The sequence below is a fragment of the Sceloporus occidentalis genome, unplaced genomic scaffold, assembly GCF_023333645.1.
Source record: "Sceloporus occidentalis isolate IW3139 unplaced genomic scaffold, rSceOcc1.0.p SCAF_162, whole genome shotgun sequence".
In the NCBI taxonomy this organism is placed as follows: Eukaryota; Metazoa; Chordata; class Lepidosauria; order Squamata; family Phrynosomatidae; genus Sceloporus; species Sceloporus occidentalis.
In genome coordinates, this window is record NW_028317142.1 from 1,399,823 (window position 1) to 1,418,912 (window position 19,090).

Below are 19,090 nucleotides of genomic sequence, written 5' to 3' on the forward strand. Positions count from 1 at the left end.
TAATACTTAAAAAGGGAGATGGAATTTCCACATCAACAATCGTCCACAGACACCAATTTGTGGAGGTAATTTTACTTTGTGAATGATATGGTGAAGATAAGTAGGTGGGCTATCCTATATATATATATATATATATATATATATATAAAAAATGATAATGAAGAATACGGTGTTATTTTCAGGACAAACGTGCCAACTGCGCTTTCTCTCTTTCGAGAGGCGCTCTAGCACGCATCCCTTGCCGCCAATACCTTTCCTTTCCCAGAACAAAGATGGCCGCCACGTTTCAGTCGTGGGAGTAACGTTCTGATGTAAAATTACCCTTAGCTGTCCGTCATGACGCTGTCCCACCTCTCGGATGACGTGTAGTGTTATTGCTCGAACTGTCATGGCGGCTCAGAAGATCAATGAAGCTCTGGAGCATCTCGCCAAAGCAGAAAAATGGTAAAAATGGCGGCAAGTAGCGGAATCAACTCTTACAGAGGCAGCGAACCGTCCATGTCCGCAATGATCACGGTGTCATTACACTGTGAACTCGCCTGTCACTCCCTGTCACAGAGAGCTGCCACCTGACTCTCGGGGCTTTTCAGCAGATGATTCCAGGGCGTTTTCTATTATCTGGAATATGGCTTATTTATACGCGGGAAGTGGTGATATTTTGTTAAAGACCCAATTCTTACTATGTTATGCTGAGAGAATGTTCATGTCCATATTATTTACCTCCTCATAATACAGGCATACGCTTTGCTATGTCTTTCCGTGATAACCACCATCTGCACCAAGATCCCTGCAGAACTACCGGTAGTTATTTCCAAAATGTGTGCCTTAAGGCTCCTTCCATTCATGGCATTATTGTGCCTCCTCAGGGTTAACCCTGATTGTAGTGTAACAGGTGGTAATGAAGTGAAACCTCCAGAGGCTTGGCGGTAACGTAAGGAAGATTTGCTTTACTTAGAGGGTGATATATATGTGGAACAGCCTCCCAGCAGAAGTGGTGGAGGTTAATATAGTGAGGGAATGTAAACATGCATGGGATGGGCATATATCTAGCCTGAATCACTTTAGACCAACGACTGAATCTTATCAGGAGAAACGGGCAGACTAGATGGGCGAATGGTTCTTCTCTGCCTTTAGGTTTGACATGGTTTTGGTTATTTTTTTACACAATGTTTGTTTGATTTTGGCTTCTGCATGCTGTGGTAATAGACATTTTTCGCTGCTCTTTAATTTCTAGCTTGAAAACCAGTTTCATGAAGTGGAAACCTGATTATGACAGTGCTGCCTCAGAATACGCAAAAGCAGGTATTCGCTTGTGTGGTTATGTTGCCAATCACCCGTTTGTAAAGGTGGGAAGGAAATGGATTTGTCATATAAATATATTTTCCATAGACTGAAGTGAAATATTAGGTTTGGGAAATAAATCACACTATATTCAAAAGTGACTATATATATATATATATATATATATATATATATATATAGCGATTCTGGTGCTGTACACTCACATACTTATTTCATAATTTCATTGGTCGCTATGATGTTAAGGTCCCCTTCATTTCTTGCACATGTCTTGTATGCCTATTTTACTTGTTGTTCAAAGAAATAGTTATTTACAATCAACCTTTTGCATGTTAAACAAACAAACCTTGTCTGTTAATATCCTTTCTGTAAACAGAAACACACAGACACTTTTGTGAAGGTTTTTACATTTCTCAACAACCATTTAAGTATCTGCTTTAGTGTCACATGACCAGTATTCTCTAAATGCAGCTAAACAGCTTCCACTCTTTTGGAAGGGGTTTCCACAAGATTTATTGTATTATATTACAATATATATATATTATATATTATATTATATATCACACACACAAAGTTTGGGGTCACTTAAAACAAAAGAAAATTTTGTCCATTGAAATAATGTGGAATGGATGAGAAATACAGTGTAGACCTCAATGTTGTAAATAACTATCGTAGCTGGAAATGGCTGATTTTTTATGGAATATCTTCATAGCCGTACAGACGCCCTTCATCACTCTCATCACTCCTGTGTTGGAATGAATCCAAGATTAAGTTTAAAAGGCTAATTGATCATTAGAAAACTCTAATTTTTTTGCACAGCTAGTCACCCAAAAGTTTTGAACAGTAGTGTGTGTGTGTGTGTGTGTGTGTGTGTGTGTGTGTGTGTGTGTGTGTAGGGGTATATGTATGTATATGTGTGTGTGTGTGTGTGTGTGTGTGTGTGTATATATATATATATATATACACACACACACACACACACACACACACACACATACATACATAAATTGTTTGGCTAGAAGAGTTGACACACAATACTGGCCATTAACGATCTTTGAGGAACGATGTATAGCAATGTACATTTATACCATCTTACTGTTGAGTGTAATATGGATACATTTCAGATAGAAATAGCAGAATATAAACTTGTGATGATATCTTTGCATTTTTCTTCCAGCGGTTGCTTTTAAGAATGCCAAGCAGTATGACCAGGCAAAAGAAGCTTATTTGAAGGAGGCGGAATCTTATGAGAACCACAAAGCGTATCTTTTTAAAATAAGAATTTTAAAAGTTTGCATTTTCTGATATCTCGGTTGTTTGTGTAATTAATGTAAATAGCTTTTGGCCACGCTGGATAGTAAATTCATATCAAGCCCAGCTATGTTAGTTTTTGGAAGCTTTAAATACTAAAAGTTCAGCTCATTGAATTTAAGATCCATGGCTGCTAATATTCGCTTCCTTCTCCTCATCCACCTTACAATGGCTGCCTGAACCGATCATCGGCAATCAGTCAATCGGAAGATAATTTTCTATACAGTGTATATATAAGGCTATTTGAATTTAAATATATATATATATATATTTATAATATAAATTATATAAAATCATTATTTTAATCTTTACACAGAATTACATATGTTTAGTGTATTGAACTGTAATTTATAGGATGTGGGAAAGTGACAGGTCCACTTCAACATAGAGGTTGGTATTATCGGTGCTGCCAGGTCATTTTCCTATGTTCAGTTACTAAGACAGAACCATTAACGGTGATTTTCACGACGTTTAATGTCAAATGCTAACTTAAAATACATGATTTTACTGTGAGCCAATAAAAAGTTGCATATTGAGTTTTTATTTTCTATTCAATTGTTACAGTTCTCCTTGTTGGCATTCAGTGTTCATTAAGCTCATGAATATATTAACAAGTGGATAAGCTGTAACTTGCTTTGTAGTTAAAGTCCTTAACTAGACACCATTTCTAGTCTCTTCCATGCTGCTAAGTGAGTATGAAATCATTGTGTCTGCTCTGTATAGTCACATTAAGCATACCGTTGTTTGTTTTAATAAATGTGGTTTTACAAGCTAACGCTAGTCAGTCGAGGCAGATCGTTACACTGCAGGGTTTCACTACTGTTTTATGCACTCAAAATGTAGAAGGAAAGCAACCAAAGTAACTGGTGAATAATTATTTTATTTGTATTCAGAATGATTTCTTAGTTATTGAGTTCAGTGCCTATTTATTCTTACAATTCTGATTACTGAAAAGGTGTATTGGTGCAAGAACACTGAACATCAGCTAGGCAATAGGTTAACTTACATCATGTAAGCTGTAACTGGAGCAATGTATTTTCATAGACGGGGAGCAATGTCCCTGTCTAATATAGTTATTGGTTGTGAATGGCTTTTCTCCGTATGGGTGCAGGTACTTAAGCAATCAGCTATACATATAAAGGCTTGAAACCATTGAGTCAGCTGTCACTCTGGGTGGGGTTAAGACAAAAGCCATTTAAAGTGCAAATGCTGAAATCTGATAGGACCTTCATTTGATGCCCAGTGTGAATTGCCATGATGGGGGGGTAGTTGAGGGGCTTCAGGGTTGAATCTGTGCTCACGGAGGTAGGGAGTAGCTGCTGCATGATAGTGTTTTTTAGGGGAGTGCCAGAGAGAGAAAAAAAAGTGTAAAAAATTATAATGATGGGCATATACGCTACCATGATGGTTCCCTTCCTGGCTCCAAAAGAGCATTACAATCATTCGTAAACTACTCTACTTGGGTCCTAGATCCTCCAGAAATTTTATATATGAGAATACAAGGTGGATTAGATTCAAATAACTGCTTTACCCAATCCTCCTCTTATTTAGATTAGGGTATGTTGTGTGCAGTGAAAATATTTGATCCCCTGCTGATTTTGTACGTTTGCCCACTGACAAAGACAGGATCCGTCTATAATTTTAATGGTAGGTTTATTTGAACAGTGAGAGACAGAATAACAACAAAAAAATCCAGAATAACGCATTTAAAATAAGTTATCAATCGATTTACATTTCACTCAGTGAAATAAGTATTTGACCCCTTTGCAAAACATGACTCGGTAATTGGTAGTAAAACCCTTGCTGGCAATCACAGAGGTGAGATGTTTCTTGTAGTTGGCCACCAGGTTTGCACACAGGAATGATTTTGTCCCACTCCTCCTTGCAGATCCTCTCCAAGTCATTAAGGTTTTGAGGCTGACGTTTGGCAACTCAAAACGTGGGATTAAGGTCTGGAGACTGGCTAGGCCACTCCAGGACCTTAATGTGCTTCTTCTTAAACCACTCCTTTGTTGCCTCATTGTCATGCTGGAATACCCATCCACGACCCATTTTCAATGCCCTGGCTGAGGGAAGGAGGTTCTCACCCAAGGTTTGAAGGTACAAGACCCCATCCATCGTCCCTTTGATGTGGTGAAGTTGTTCTGTCCCCTTAGCAGAAAAACACCCCAAAGCATAATGTTTCCACCTCCACGTGTGATTGTGGGGATGGTGTTCTTGGGGTCATAGGCAGCTTTCCTCCTCCTCCAAACAGGGCGAGTTAAGTTGATGCCAAATAGCTCAATTTGGTCTCATCTGACCAAAACACTTTCACCCAGTTCTCTGAATCATTCAGATGTTCATTGGCAAACGTCAGATGGGCTGTACATGTGCTTTCTTGAGCAGGGGGACCTTGCGGGCGTAGCATGTTACCAATTGTTTTCTGGGTGACTATGGTCCCAGCTGCGTAAAATGCAAATCATCTTATAATTTATTTGAAATGCGTTCTAGATTTTTTTGTTATTCTGTCTCTAACTGTTCAGATAAACCTACCATTGAAATTATAGATTGATGATGTCTTTGTCAATGGGCAAACATACAAAATCCACAGGGGATTAAATAACTTTTTCCTTCACTGTAGCTTTTAGAAGATTACCCAATATTGCCTAGAAACATAATATTTAGAATGCAATGCCACTTTTGGTGTTTTTAAATAAATTCTCCTTTTTAATCTCCTCAGAGCTTATGAGCAAGCTGGGATGATGTTAAAGGTAAGTGTAAATTCTGTCAATATGCTTCACAGTAATTCATATGTCATATATAATCATAAAAACACCCATCTCATATGTACAAATATATATATTAAAATCTATAAGTTTGTACTTTAAAAGGGACAAAGGTTCTTTTGTGGACTACAATTCCTACGAGCAGTTGTTATGGGAGTGGAAGTCCACAACTTTTTATTTTCTTATTGTTTCTTTAGTTAGTATCATACCGTTTATACGCTATGTTAAACATGAGTATTTTATATATGAGTTACCGTTATTATTTAATTAGCATGTATAGGTTAACGGTGGATAAAAGTTTTTCTCCGGTGGGATGTACATAAACTAGGTAAGTAACTAGGTTTGGGGACAAATAACTTAAGTGTAAATTGAGTAAAAGTTCCTAATCTTAATATAACTATAGCAACACTAAAAAAAATTGACAAGGCCACACAACCAGGAAAACTGTGTATCTCGGTGAAACGTACTACGTATAGCTTGTTTTTATTTAGCGGGAATATACTTAAAAATAATTTTCAAAGGGATACCAATTAATTGGACAAAAATAATGATATAAAATCGGTACTTGGAAAATGTAATGTTGGCTGCCATAGCAGGAGCTTCCAGAAAGCAATAAGTATAATATTTGCAGTTGGTCTGTTTTATTTGAACAAATTTTGAATATTTAGAACATTTTGTACAATTTTATTTCTTTAGCATTTGAAATCATTAGAACATCCTCCAAAACTGATATTTTACACATTGCTCTTGGCAGCAAAAATAAAATACCTATTTTTTTTTTATTTTTTTTTTTATTACATTGACTGATGTAAAATGCTAGTAGTTGAATCGCCTTTTGAACATTCCTTAAAATAGAAACCCTGAACCTGGATTTAAAAGTGATGAAGCTGAAAGTTTTGAGCTAAGATATTAAATTGAAGGCAAATAAATACATTTCTTCCTTTTATCACTTTGCCATAGGAAATGCAGAAGCTTTCTGAAGCTGTCCAGCTGATCGAAAAAGCCAGTATGATGTATCTGGAGAATGGCACACCTGACACTGCAGCTATGTCTTTGGAACGAGCTGGAAAGTAAGTAATCCGGATTTGTGGCTCCTCCAAACAGGTGCTGATGCCAGATTTTATTTAACTTTCTAGAAACTAAACATTATATTGTGCTCTGGTTGATTTCAGGCTAATAGAGCACGTGAACCTGGAAAAGGCTGTTCAACTGTATCAACAATCTGCATCCGTTTTTGAGGTGTGTTATAATATCTATAAATAAGACGGTAATGTTTTTGAGGCTTATGTTGAAAACCCTTAAAATAGACCTACCAACTAAATCAATCCTAATGTTTATCAAATGTTGAAGCACTCTGTGTATATTTTGTCCTTTATTTTATTTTTTTACTACCCGGGTTGTTAAAGCCAAGTTGTCAATAGACGACAAAATCTTTTGACCAGTGACCGACAGATGGCGTTATTGGTACAATTATTCAATGGTATGTTGGCCAAATCTTTATTAAATATAGCATCTTATGTTCTGTTTTATTTTTGAGCCTGTTCTGTTCCTGAATGGCTGGTTACTTTGTGATGTTGATTGTAAATACCGTGGAGGATCTCTCTGTGTCAAACTGCTTACAGCAGTATTCATTGGTCATAAAGGAGACTCAGCTTCAGGGATAAACCTGAGGGGAAACCCGCCATGCTGAGGTGGTAAGAAATATCTTCCAGCTGCTCAGGAGAACTTACAGCACAATGTCAAGGAACCATTCAAGTTCTATGGAGTAGAGAGAGTAGAGCCTGAGGAAACTTTAGTAACTACTCATAGCAGGGCTCTCTCAACCTAATGTATCGTTTTTTCTTAGTCTGTCAGTTCCCATCTTGTCATACCCCTTGGATATACCGTATTGGCTCGGATATAGGCCGCCCCCGTATATAGGCCGCACCCTAAAAGTTTGGTGCTTTTTTAAAGAAAAGTTTTTTTCTTTAAAAAAGCACCAAAAAAACATGCTGCCACTCTGTGTCTCCCCCCCGACATATGCTCCCACTCTTCCCCCCCAGATATGCTGCCACTGTCCCCCCCCCCCCCTGAGATATGCGGATGTGCCGGCACCAGAAGTTGTATACGCATATTGCGTAGATGTCCCCCGCAAGACACCCGGGAGTCTGCTCTGGTAAGTCTTGGGGGCAGAGGTAAAACGCATCGTGCGGACGGTCACCGGCTGCGGCGATGCGGGTAAACAACCTCCGCAGCCGGTGACCATCCGCACGATGCACTTAAACAACCTCCCGTGCCGGCACCCCCCCCCCCCATGGAAAGTGCTGGCAGGGGAGGCTGTCTGAGCATATCGGGGAGTAGGATGCAGGTCCCCTGCACCGCTGCAGGAGATCTGTATCCTAACCCTGCTGCCTGCATGTCCTGGGCGTCGGGCGCTAGACCCCGAATATAGGCCGCACCCCCACTTTAAAGACTTAAAGTGGGGGGAAAAAGTGCGGCCTATATTCGAGCCAATACGGTATGTATTGTATTAAACGCTGCGAAAATTGTTGGCTCCATATAAATAAAAGAATAATAATAATAATAAATGGCATTTAATCTCAGACTGGTATGTGACATGCACATGTGGCCCTGAGACTGTAGTCTTGCTACTGAAGTTACTTTGTTATATTGTGGTACATTTTATGACCAGAATAACTGCTGCTTCACATAAGAATATCTTCATATTTTGGAATGTCTTTAAGTAAAAAAAAAAATGCGTTCATTTTTTAGAATGAAGAACGTCTTCGTCAAGCAGTAGAACTTCTAGGAAAGGCATCAAGACTACTTGTGAGAGCTCGTAGGTACTGTACAGCTTATGTGAACTCTCAGGTTTTTAGCAATATGTTTACTACTTAATACCTAAGTAGTTGTTCAGCCTCTTTTTGAGTACTGTATATGTACACTATATGGACAAAAGTATTGGGACATCTGGCCATTACACAAACAAGGACTTTGATATCATCACATTCTAAATACATAGACATTAATATGTAGTCTGTCCCCCCTTTGCAGCTATAACAGCTTCCACTCTTGAATGGCTGCTTACTTGAATGCTTTGCCTTGGTTTCCATTGCAATTCAGTGTTTAATACTTTATTATTTTTTTGCTCATGTGGCATCAGAATAACACTTTTACTTTAACCCCTTGATGACAATTGCCGGTCCGGGCACGTCACCGAAAATCGTGACGATTATGACAATTGACGTGCCAGGACCGGCACGTCTTTAAACGGGTGAAAAAATCGATCCGTGATCGATTTTTTTCACTCAAACGGTGTTGCTCTAATGCCTCGACATCGAGGCATTGAGCAACACCAAAAAAAACATTCCCGGCCCCCCCCGATCGCTCCTAGGAGCAAATAAAAAAACATGTTTGAAAGACTGCACGTCTTTCAAACATGGCGGCGCCCGCCGCCGAAAAACGGGTTTAGGAAGCGATCGCGAGTCGCTTCCTTTGCTTAGCTGGTGTTGCTAAGATGCCTCAGTATCGAGGCATCTTTGCAACACCTGTTTAGCAAAGGAAGCGACTCGCGATCGCTTCCTAAATGCTCAACTTACCTTCCCGGTGCCGGCGTCTTCGAAACACATGCAGTGTTTCAAGATGGCGGCGACCATCAAGCCGGGGGCGGAGCCTGCTGTCATCATCGGGGGGGGGTGTTGCTGGATGTCATGGACATCCAGTGAATAACACCCCTAGTGGTCAGATCACTCATAAGAGTGATCATGATTTGCTAAATCAAAGGCAATGTTTTCTAAACATTGCCTTTGATCAGTATTGGATCTGCCTCCCTCCTTCACTTGCTTCTAGTGAGGGAGAGAGACAGATCAGTGTGTTTTTAGGTATTCTCAATAATATATATATATTGATCCAAAGGCTCTTATAAGAGCCACCCATTTAATATTAACCCCTTCATTGCCATTGATCACTGCATAAACAGTGATCTTGCATAGTGGCAATTGTTTTTGGGGTTCTTTTTTTTTACTTTTTTTTTTTTACTTTTTTTTTTTTTGTACTTTTTTTTTAGGGTTTTTTAAATTTTTTTTATTAGAGCCATTAACCCTTTCCTTCCCCACTATTTTTGCTGCAATTGTTGCCATGCAGCGGTATACGGCTGAGGAGGCATGTTCCAAATTTGGCCCTTTTGCCCCCAAACAATCTGACAAACCCATGCATGTGGGGTATCAATGTACTCAGGAGATGTTGCTGAACACATATCGGGGTGTTGTGTGACAGCAACAACATACCAGGAGCTGTAATGTTACACCTGAAGTACAAAGTATGTTTAAAAAACAGCAAAAACAATTACTATCACAAACTTTGACAAGGGTTGGTGGTAGGATTAGTGCATGGAAAGGGTTAAACTATCAGCATCTAAAATACCCTGGGGTGTCTAGTTTTCAAAAATATATGGTTTGGTGGGGTAAATTTAATTTGCTGGCTTCAAAGATGCCCCAAATACCACATGGAGACAGAATTACCAGATTCAGAGAAAAATGGTTTTGAAATAGCAAAATGCTACTTGTACTTATTGCCCCATAACGTGTAGAAGAAAGCAAAAAAACATAAAAACATTGGGTATTTCTAAACTCGGGACAAATAGTAGAATCTATTTAGCAGGTTTTTTCAGTAGTTTTTTATGATGAATAAAAGATTTTTCAAATAAAAGTGAGAAAAAAAATTTTTTTCTCAATTTTTCGTCATATTTTATTATTTTTATTATAGAAAATTACATCATATATAAAAAATTATGGTGTCTGAAGAAAGCCCTTCTTGTCCTGAAAAAAACAATATATAACTTGTGTGGGTTTAGTAAATGGGTTAAGAGAAAATTACAGCTAAACACAAACACCTCAGAAACGATAAAACAGCCATTGTCACGAAGGGTACAAAAAATAGAATCAGCCTTTGTCACGAAGGGGTTAAGTACTGTTATGTCAGGAGTAATATTGTGTTGACGAGTCACATTTATACAAATATATGCAACCGTTTTATTATTTTAGGTTAGATGAGGCAGTAGTATCCATCCAGAAGGAGAAGAATATGTACAAAGAAATAGAAAATTATCCAACTTGTTATAAGGTATGTCCCTAATGTACTCTGCCTAACATAACCAAGTGTTTCAAAGTGCACTTGTTATTGTCAATTGTAATATTTTTTTTAAAACTTTATTAATTTATAACAAAGTAGTTTCTTGGCTGTTAATTTACAGGCCTTAATGAAACATTGGTCCTCGGACATCCGTCTGCATCCTTTATCATTCATTACGTAGCTGAGCCACCCTACATATCACTCTTGTTCTTTGTTGTCCTTAAGTGTTCTTTTTTTTAAGTGTCTTCTATGTTTTTGTAAGATCCTAAATAAGCATTTTTGAGCAGTTAAGGATTTGAAGGATTGTTTACTTTTTTTATTTGCAGAAAACAATAGCACAAGTGTTGGTACATCTTCATAGGAATGACTTTGTGGCTGCTGAGAGGGCTGTCAGAGAAAGCTACAGGTGAGTGTTTGGATAATAATGTATAGTTTTGTTAGAATTGTATACGTTTAAACGGTGGAGGGAATCTAGCACAAATTTCAAGTTCGCCTATCAGTCTGGTTTAGTCCTTTGAATGGGGCCGAATGCTTGGGATTTTGGTGACCAATGTTTTGGAAGGTTAATTTCTGTGGTATTTTCCAAGAGTCGCACTCGTCATACCATGTGAGTTTTTGATTGAATTTCTGTTCATTGTTTTGTATATGGCTCAATATTAATTCAATCCAGAGACCTTGTCCACCATAAAACAATAAGCTAACTTAAAGTTTTATCAAAGGTCAAATAATCTCTTTACAACCACAGTGTTTGTCACAGTGTGAACTTAAAGAACTGATAGCATTTACTGAGCCCAAGCAGAACAACCTGTATTAAATAATATTGCCAACACCTCTAGAGACAAACAAGTTTACAACGTGCTCATCAATGTGGACATACTCTTTAGTCTTTTTTCTAGAGTAAAAAAGTTTAGCAAATAGTAAATCCGTAAGTTCTAGCAAAAATGCTTCCAAATTTCTTTTTACACCTCACAGATGCACTGTGTAGCCTGTTTGTAAATAAATAATAAAATTCTGTGACATGTTTACCTTTTGCGCTGCCTTAAGCCTAACCGGGGCAGCACCAACAGGTGCTCATCCGCCATTGAGCGCCAGGATATGACGTGGTTTCCCTGCTCTCTGCTTCTTAAGGATGAACAGCCGCTGGTGGAAATAAACTATGGAGAATGTGCCAATATGACACAGAACTCCATAGTGTTAACAGGCCGGTTGGGGAGATTGGTGAGCTTCCTTTGAATTGGCAAATTGAACAGTGGCACTACAGGGAGCCTGATCCCACAAGAGGGTGGCTGGCTTCCTGTTACTGGTGGGCCTAGGTCAGAATATACCACTGATTTTATATATAATCTATAGTGTATGACAGGGCTTGACAAATTTGTTTTGAATCTAGGAACCAGCTAAAAAGGTTAGGAGCCAGGATTTTTTTTAAACTAACAAAGCTTTATTTTCAACGACAAAAATTAATGATGTCCCAAGGGAATCCCCCCTCTTAAATATAGGTCCACTTTCCTTGAACCCCTATTTTTTTTTTTATACTTACATTTTCGCTTTTCTTTTTTTCCCCGCTCTCCTCCGACGTGACGATCCTCTCCCGTCACGAGAAACTCTTCTGTGAGCCCCGCCCACTTAAGCATCATGTCTTGAAAGAGGCGGGATAAAGAGCCTCACTGAGGCACTGCCACTCAGCAGCACAGTGTGTGCAAGCCAGCAGCCTAAAGATATTAAAGCGGCCGGCGTGCACACACGGCGGTCTTACCACCTCACCTCGCGGCCGAACCACGTGAACGTTGGTCTGCCAGCCCACGCGGCCGCTTGCACACAGCGTGCTGCACCGTGAGCTGGGCCGGCCCTGCTCAGGGAGCCGCACATTGACGTCCGGCAGGCCACACGTTGGACGCCCCTGACCTAGGCTCCAGGACAAAATTCTCAGTTGCCATGACCTGGCGCCTGGGATTTGTCGAGCCCTGGTGTATGAATAGTTTTAGATTTATCTAAATATTCAGACACACACAAAATGATATAATTTAGGAAGATCTTGTCAACTTGTACTTAGGATAGATACCCATAATAACATGATTTAACAAACATGATTTTACCTTCCCAGCATCCCGGGTTTCAGTGGTAGTGATGACTCCATTGCCCTGGAGCAGCTTTTAGAAGGCTATGATCAACAAGACCAGGACCAGGTGTCTGACGTTTGTAACTCACCACTCTTTAAATATATGGACAATGATGTAAGTTACCGATTCTAGCATTATTATAATACAGAAACATAGCCTTGACATAGTACTGCTATATCCAGAAAGGAGAATTCTCATGTGGGCTGTTTTTTTTTTTTTTTTCTTTCTTTCAACCTCTGGAAAATTTCCCTACGGGGAACTTCTGTTTGTGTCTGAAGGTGTCTTACATTCTGTTTAATACTTTATTAATATCAGATAGCAAACAGGTGCTATAGATGTAGGTTGATAAGAGCTGAGTGACTTTAAATGTCATAGATGCCACCCTGGTCAGTTCGTGAAATTTCTGCTCTGCAAGATCTTCCCTGGTCCACTGTAAGTGCTAGTATTATGAAGTGGAAGCATCTAGCAATAACAGCAGCAAATCGGTAGACCGTGCACCCTCGCAGAGCAGGGCCACTGAGTGCTGCATGTAGTGCATATAAACTGCATGTCCTCTGTAGCATCTGTCACTACAGACTTCCAAACTGCCTTTAGAAGCAACATTAGCGCAAGCACTGTGCGTCGGCAGCTCATAAAACGGGTTTCCGTGACCAAGCAGCTGCACACAAGCAGACGATAACTATGTGCAATGCAAAGTGTTGGCTGGATTGGTGTAAAACACACCGTCACTGGACTCTGTAGCAACGTGTTCTTTGGAGTGATGAATCACTGGAAGTCAGATGGATGAATCTGGGTTCGGAGAACCTACCTACCTACCTACCTGCAAAGTTTGGTGAAGGGGGTAATAGTCTGGGGCTGTTATTCAGAGTTTGGGCTGAGCCTTTTAGTTCCAGTGAAGAGTAATGTTAATGCTACTGTATACCAAGACATTTTAGATAATTGAATGCTTCCAACTTTGTGGGAACTGTTTGGGGAAGGCCCTTTTTTATTCCAGCATGCCTGTGCCCATATGCACATAACAAGGTCCATAAAGGCATGGGTTGACAAGCTTGGTGTGGAGGAACTAAAATGGCCTCCACAAAGCCCCGACCTTAACCCCACTTGATCACCTTTGAGATGAATTGGAACCCTGCGAGGCCAACCTTCTCATCCAACACCAGTGCCTGACCTCACAAATGCTCTTTCGGCTTAATGGGCAAAAATTCCCATAGAAACCCTCCAAAATCTTATGAAAGCCTTCCCAGAGCAGTGGAGCTTTGTTATAGCAGCAAAAGAGGGGCCAACTCCATATTAATCCCCATGGTTTTGGAATTGAATGTCCAACAAGCCCATATAGGTGTGATGGTCCGGTGTCCTCATACTTTTTATAAGAGCTGTTAAAGGGTAATATGATGCTTCCCACTCCTACTTTAAACATATGATCTGTATCCCATTATTATATTGTGATATGACTGCCACCCTATCTTCCTAATGATTTTTAGGGTGTTTACTTAATGGTATAGCTTTTCCCACAGACCTTTATCTTGTGATGCTTTGTCCCTTGGATATAATGTTTTCACTATATATACTATCTGAACCTTCATATTTTGATATATTAGTTGTAATTAGAGGCCTGCGACTCAATCTGCACGCATTATGATTTACATAAAATAGCAGTTTTTTACAGGGATGACTATATTTCTATAGTTCATTTACTATAATTTTACTTGCTATAAATGTCACTTTCTTTACCACCAGAGCTTTATTGTGTGCCTGGCTTGATTAAAATAGTAATACATTATAACAGATTATCTGTATTTGTAACAAAATCAACAACACATATATGCAATGTATCTAATATCGATTTTCCTCTTTTTTTATGACAGTATGCTAAGCTTGCATTAAGTTTAGCAGTCCCAGGAGGTGGAACCAAAAAGAAGTCTCCTGTGGCAGCACAGGATGGGGTATCGGGACCAACTAAAAGTTCCCATATTGAGGAAGAGGATGATGAATATTCAGGAGGACTGTGCTAATTTATTGTCATCTTTAGCCACTATATATATATATGTGTGTTTCCGGCAGGATGTTGACCATATATTGTGAACATGTATTTCTACGCAGATATGATCTGGGAATGGCTGCTTTGATATTTTATCATTATTTTTGTGTAATTGGGATAAACATACTTATTCCATATTCTACATTTTTGTCTGCGTTCCAATGATACTGTTATATAATGCAACACAGTGTATGGCTCACTCTTCGCTGTTATGCCCCAAAGTAAAGCAAAAGTATTTAGAAAGTAATATATATATTAAAAAATTTAGCATGTAACTTAAATTACTCACTTAAAACTAAATATTTTCTCTCAAATGGCTTGTTTTTCTGTGTAAAAATGTGTTTTTTTCCCCTGTAAATTACTGGAAGTAATTGATTGTGAAACTTGCTATTAAATATTTAAATGTTAAGCTGCATTTGTCTATATACACACATGTACAGAAGCTGAAATCTATACCTTCCAAAATTTAAATTTGTTTTTTTTTCCCATAAAGTGAGTGTGCCTAGAAACTGCAGAATCTATTCAAATGCCTCAGACAGCTTATTATGAAAATGGTAATTGATGAATATATCATAGTCTATATCGAACAAAACATAGTTTGAAGTAACATTTTATTTTTTTTATGGTGAAGATGGGAAAATAGTTTTTCATGCAAAAGGTGACATTTTGTTTGGTACATATTAAAAAATAGCACGTTATTTCAGACCCCTGGGTCCTTTATATTTTATGTCAGCTAATAATCTTTTGAAGAATGTTTTGGACTCAACATAACTCATCAGTACTGCAATATTGTCCTTATCATTGACTATAATAAAGTATACTACCCGCTTGTAAGTCATAAGATCCTTGGACACCAGGGGGAGTGCTTTACAAATAAACACTGAAACGAGGATTGCCTACAAAGTATATTTAATATCGCTATATTTAACATTTTCAAATTAATAGATATAGCAGTATATAAGTAATATTAAGCAATATTATTATAATTATAAATAGCAATTTTGAGACAAGTACTAAATGTGGGGCAATTAAAATGGGACCTAATGTAATGTTGCACCATATGTAGCACTTGCCCAGTAAATGCCATAGAAATGTGGCCCATTGTTTATTTTCTGTTAATGTCAACTTTCACTAACTTGTAAAGAACAGTATTTCCCTATTCTAACTTGATACTTGGTTAACCTAAGTAAAATTCAAAGGAAAACCAGACAAACAAGATTTTTAAGGATGTCAGCGAGGTTATTGGAAAGTCTTCAATATTCAGGGATTTCTGGTAGCACAAGCACCACATGATAGTGTGATCCCATTATTTAAAAAAAAAAAAAAAAAAGAATCACAAACATCCTGGATATTCTAAACCTGCAGGGTTAATGTAATTTGCAGGTAAATAATCTTAATGAATAATTTTGAGATCCAATGCTAGACTTTTTATCTGTGTTAATATGAATGTCTGAAGAGCAGATGTTGGAAAACAAGCCTACTGGGCTTATGTGATTGGAAATTTAAACCTGGAAAGGACTGTAACTACAGTTTATTTAGGTTTATTAATAATTATAATCATAAATTGATAAGAGTCTTCTGAGGCATGATACCAATTTGTGTTTGGCTATAAATTCAGCTCATGATTTTTGTAGAATGGTTTCCTTAAATTGGCGCATTGGATATGCAGGGATAGATGTCATAATTATAACTTTTTTTGATCCAAGGATTATAATGATTGCCCACTGAATCACAAAGATTTGTAATGTGTAAATTTAGCATCTCCTTAAATGGTTAATTTTGCCTTCATCTGGATAATCCTTACTCTGTAACTAAGACTACATCTGTTCAACTTCATGCATATTAACCTTTATTACATTAAAGCTTGTTTTATTACCACAAACACCATACAGTTTAAAACATAATTCCTTGTTTAACAAAATCATCATAATATTTAGACTTAAACGGTTAATGAACCAACAAATGCAACATTGGACAAAAGAAACGAAAATGAATGTGCGCACTCCAGTCACGTCATGCTGAGGGCTTCTCCAACGACTGTGCTGTAACTTTCAAAGAAAATAATAGACTAGTAACAAAGAAAGCCTATATAAGAGCAGAGCAGGCCGGGGATCCGTTCATTTTGTGGTACCTGAGTGAGATTCTTCTGTGTGAGACTTAGTGAACCTCAGCCTCCCATTTCTCACAGTGTCTAAAGTTTTGATTGTTAAAAATTACTTTTATTTAATTAATAACACCTATCAAAAATTAAGTTAATTTAACCAGTCGGCTTCTATCCTTAACGTTAATCCTATTAACCCTTTTTCGTTAATCCACTGGTCTCAAATTCCTTAATCAACTTTTTCTACATATTTATTTCATGTTTTCATGGCAACCGGACCGATGAATGGGATTTCCAAAACAAAAACATTGGACGAATTTCATCTGAACCGAACACAGAGACAGACGAATTTCATAGAATATTAAGAAATTTTTTCCCCATGAAAACTAACACAAATTTTCCTGTGGTGCCAAAGTCTGATAATAATTCCTGTACATGTTTGGTTTTCTACCTAACCAAGGCATTTTATTTCAAGCTTTGTGTTCCCAATATTGCACTCATGATCTATCTGTGTTCCATGTTTCATCACCATCATTCTCGGTTGTGGACCTAGTGTGTGTGTGTGTGTGTGAATGTTAATCAGTGTTCTCTATATGTCCCCACCTAGTAAAGCTATGCATGTTTGGCATAGTCTAAGAGCAGAGTTCAAAAGGAAAGCGTATACAGCTTTTATTGTTATTAAATAGAACTAAATTTCTAACATTGTTTTTTGTTCAATTAGTTTAACCAAAACATAGCCTCAGCGACTGATTGGGTAAGTAAGCGGCCACTGCCTGGATACTCAGTGTGAACGTATAAAAACAAAATGTGCCACGTCAGCACATACATAATTTTGCTACCACTGGCCTTAATAGGCTAGGGCCGTTTCATCATGCATGTTTTGCGTTAAATATTCATTATGGAGAGTTAACCAGAACTTTCTTGGGGAAAATCTTGATGAGGTTTGCCCTTTCACCAAACACAATGTGATGTGAGTAATAGATCACTCTAGAAATATAGCAATAAAATTCATAAAGTAACACCATTTACTGATACTTTGGCAGCGCCCAAGGTAAATATGTCACTGGTAACAATAGTTTGTAAAATTCCCTTCTGCTACGGTCTTTAAAGCCAAATTCATCCAGTGTTATTGTTGGAATTGTACTCCATCTGAAATGAAAGTCAAGCAATCATCTAGAAATGTGCCTTGTATTTTTATAAAATGCATAGTATACAGAGATATTTTGAAAGCACAAACACATATCTTATGTTTCTCTGGGCCCTTCCTTTAAAAGTAAAAATGTAAGCGTTAGCATTTGAGAAGGCATAGAAATATTAAAGTTGTGCGTTTGTGAATAGGGACATTTGCCAGGACCTGTAGACTCATAAATGAGTAATGTTGTTGGCTTTATTTTAGTAAAGAAAGTGGGAATGTGCTTAAAAATATAAAAAAGGAGATAGGAAAAAAGTACAAAGTTACAATGGATGTCGGTAAATATTTTTTGATTATCATTAACTGGCTGCATGTGGTACAGCAACATACATAACTATGGAACTATAACCAAAATAGTTTCCCACCAGAATGTTTAAACCACATCCTCCAATGCTTTCATATTTTTATATGTCCCTTGTCTATGGGTGACAATTAAACCCATCTGGTCATTTTATTGAAAACATTGAATATTCTCATGCACTATATATTTTAAGTAATCTTGGGTACAGTAAAGTAATAATATTCACCTTTCTGTGCATCACAATGAGTCACTGGTAACCTCTTCTGGGACCAGGAGTACACGCCATAGTATTATTATTTTTATTATTATTATTTATTGTTTTATATAGCGCCTCCAAATTCCATAGCGCTGTACAATGGGTGGACAGGACATAACAAGTAGTATGTAACATAACTTGACTTACAGAGACAACAGGTGAGGAGGGCCCTGCTCAAACGAGCTTACAATCTAGAGTAGTACAATATGTACCTCACTTTTTTGAGGGCCTGTATCCTAGGGCCCTTCCAAACCCCTTAAGAGGCTACACAGGAGGATGTTCCTCCAGAAGAAGAGTAACGAAGCTAGAAAAGAAGGCTGCTGGTGGCTGCCACGTCTTTTGTACCAGAGGTTGTGCCAGAGGTTCTGAGGTCTGAGAAAAGGAAGAGGGTTTATAGGACAGTCCAAACAAGTAAACAAACCCCAAACTTCTGAGGACTAAGAAACATATGTGTTATCATATACAGACATGTTTTGATGAGGCCGCACGTTAGATAAGATGTCCTGTCCCAACAAAGCACTTTAATTCTATTTTGTTTCAAGGATCTCACGTCTCGAGGATGGATGAATCATTCAAACAAAGTATGTTTTTTTTAGCAGTA

The 19,090-nt window shown here is 38.1% G+C and overlaps 1 protein-coding gene across 1 annotated transcript; it reads left to right on the top strand.

Moving 5' to 3' along the window:
* The first annotated feature begins 388 nt into the window (after positions 1–388).
* LOC149279557 (gamma-soluble NSF attachment protein-like) lies at positions 389–14,613 on the top strand. Its single transcript, XM_089501068.1, has 12 exons — positions 389–444; positions 1,235–1,302; positions 2,477–2,561; positions 3,282–3,299; positions 5,330–5,360; positions 6,336–6,445; positions 6,548–6,614; positions 8,127–8,197; positions 10,397–10,475; positions 10,811–10,890; positions 12,586–12,715; positions 14,467–14,613. Exons 1-12 carry the CDS (start codon positions 389–391, stop codon positions 14,611–14,613), a joined length of 942 nt encoding a protein of 313 aa, XP_089357194.1.
* Positions 14,614–19,090: the final 4,477 nt, after the last annotated feature.